Source organism: Rhea americana, unplaced genomic scaffold, assembly GCF_003343005.1.
Source record: "Rhea americana isolate MKP2758 unplaced genomic scaffold, rheAme1 scaffold_14, whole genome shotgun sequence".
NCBI lineage: Eukaryota > Metazoa > Chordata > Aves > Rheiformes > Rheidae > Rhea > Rhea americana.
In genome coordinates, this window is record NW_028185483.1 from 7,764,592 (window position 1) to 7,767,229 (window position 2,638).

Below are 2,638 nucleotides of genomic sequence, written 5' to 3' on the forward strand. Positions count from 1 at the left end.
GGCGGAGCCGCGGGGGGAGCGGGGCGGGCCGCGGGCCCCCGCGCCCTGGCACACGTACCATTCGCTCAGGTTGGCGGCGGGCTGCGCGGGCGCGGAGGGCTCGGCGTGGGAACACGAGGCGGGGGGTTCCCGGCCGGAGTCCGAGGAGGGGGACACCAGGGAGGGCGTGGAGGACTCGTAGCCGGAGCTGGGAGGAGGGGATTTGCAGTGCACTTTCATGTGTTTTCTCAGGGAGCTGGGGTGGGTGTAGGACTTGTCACAGCCTCTCACTTTGCAGTTGTACGGCTTGTCGCTGGTGTGGACGTGAGAGTGCTTCTTCCTGTCACTGCTGTTGGCGAAGCGTCTGTCACAGCCCTCGAACTCACATTTGAACGGCTTCTCCCCTGAAGGAGGCAACGGGCGAGCACAGGCATTAGTAAAGGGAGGGTGGCGTGGCGCCCCGGCCCCGGCACACCGCCGCCTCCCGGGCCCCTCTCTCGGGCCCCCGCGCGCGGCTCTGCCGGGCCAGCTCCCCGGGCCCAGCTTTCCCTTGGCCTCGCCTGCCCCGTCCTTGGCCGCCCGCACACGCCGCCGCCGCCCCGCCGCGCTCCCCCCACCGCCCCGCACACCCCCGGCTGCGCCGCCAGCCCCGCACCGAGAGCGCCCTGCCCGGCCAGCCTCAAGCCACTCCTTCCCCCTTCCCCGAGCCTGCGTGTCAGCGTGGGGTTTTGTGCAAAAGACAAAGCCCTTAGATAAGGAAAACTTAGAGGCCAAGTGCTGGCTCCGAATAAACAAAGCGTGTTGTCTCTGCAGACTGCGATGTCCTGCAGAAAGAGTGGCCGGTGATTTATCCCTGGGAATGTTTTTACGTTAAATACATCCCTCACTCTCCCCGAGGTGCACGTGGAAATATTATTCATAACCTTGGTAAATCACATCTCATTCACTCTATTCTTGCGCTGATTACAATCCTGTGGAAGATCTGCATCACCCTCGCTCCCCTTAGTCGCTCACTAGCTTGCTGATATTGCGCGTGAAAGCACAAAATCTTTCAAAAAGGCATTGATTGTGGGGTGCAAAATCATAGACATTCATCAGGAAAGAGACTAGGCCAGTGCCCAGTTCTGTCGGGAGTGTAGGAGTCTTTTATCATTTGAACCTACTCAGTCATGGAAGGAATTGCAATCGGGATTAATTTGTCTAGTAATATGATAAGCGACGTTAAGCATCATAGAAATATAATCGTGCAGTTGGAACCGTGTGAAAGTTTAACCTCGGATTCTGTGCACTAGGCAAGGCACACAATATATAGGATGTGTGTTCAAGGAAACATGCTTCAGACATTTCGGGACGAAATGCTGACTGTATTATTGTCAATATTGTAACAGCAAACAGCGAAAACCTTCTTCCGAAGGAGCATCCACGTCCTACAGCAACCAAGTGTGAAAATAGACTTTTTCCTGTCAAAAGTTTTTTTTTAAAAAAAAATAGCAGGGAGCAGAAGACCTCACAAAAATATACAACTGAACGTTAAACATGAAGCGCAAACAAAGCCACTGTGTTCACCATCATGGCGTATGTGGCCGAAAGGACATCGAATATTTGTAAAAGCTTCGGGGTTTTGTTTTTGATTTTATTGGAAGGAGGGAGCTCCCCCTCAGTTCGTCAGGATTAAATTTCTGAGGGAACTAACCCAACTCGTGCTCGGTTGTGAGCACAGGGAAATAAAGGAAGGCATCCCAAATATTTCACATGAATGCACTTTATGCAAGGTGGGTGGGAAAAAGCTCATGGCTCCGCGTTTAACGTATGCCATTTTCCACTGTAATAATAAATGAGGATGCCTCACATCTTTTACCGCTAACATTTGCACAGAGGTTTGGTAAATACCTGGCGTTAGAGGGAAGGGGGGAGAGGTTAAAAATAAGGTTTCTCGGAAAATGATGCGGGTCTTGTAACCAAATATTCTCGATATATAGCAAGGCATATGCGCAGACACACGCACGCATATAATCTAATTACAGTTGCACGTAAGGAAACAATTTGACCTTCAGCATCTAAGTTGAGACAACAAATCAAGGATATTAGTGTAGTACAAGCAAGCAGTAAGTTAGGAGACCCCAGGGAAAGCCATCCTCATAAGCACTCTGGTTGTGCAAAGTGAGTTATATTCAGGTAAAACCGGGCTGCAGCGCCTTCTGATTTCTCGAGAGTTGGAAAATGTTTAACTTCGCTTAACCCCGTGAAAGAGTCACGGAAAAGCCCTCCGTAGTGTCAGATATCTGGAAAGAGGGCAGCATTTTCCAGCTGCCTGGTTTGCATTCTCTGGACGCCTCAATAAAGAGGAGCCATCCGCACCGTTTGCAAGAATCCCTTTCGCGAGAGCAGGTTTTCTTACGTGGAAATCTCTATCCGCGAGGGAGAGGACATTTTACAGGTCCTTCCTGCTGCAGCCTGAGCACAGAGGTGCCGAGCTCTAGACCCGCAGAAAGTTCAATCAGGCGATGGAGAAGCGCAGGAGCTCAACCGCCATTTTAAAACCACACTTGTAGCTGTGCAAAAAAAAACTGTTCAGGGAAATTCGGCTTGGAAAATGCGGCCTAATCCCCCATCGCCGGGCGTGCATTAAGGTATTTACAAACTTGTCTCGGGGGCGGGG

The 2,638-nt window shown here is 51.9% G+C and overlaps 1 protein-coding gene across 1 annotated transcript in view; it reads right to left on the reverse strand.

Moving 5' to 3' along the window:
• Nucleotides 1-2,638, reverse strand: part of LOC146599455 (zinc finger protein ZIC 4-like) — a 13,745-nt gene that overhangs the window by 7,796 nt on the left and 3,311 nt on the right. The window contains exon 2 of the mRNA XM_085298699.1: nucleotides 9-383. Within this exon, the coding sequence (XP_085154825.1) occupies nucleotides 9-383 (375 nt within the window). The remainder of the gene's footprint in view (nucleotides 1-8; nucleotides 384-2,638) is intronic.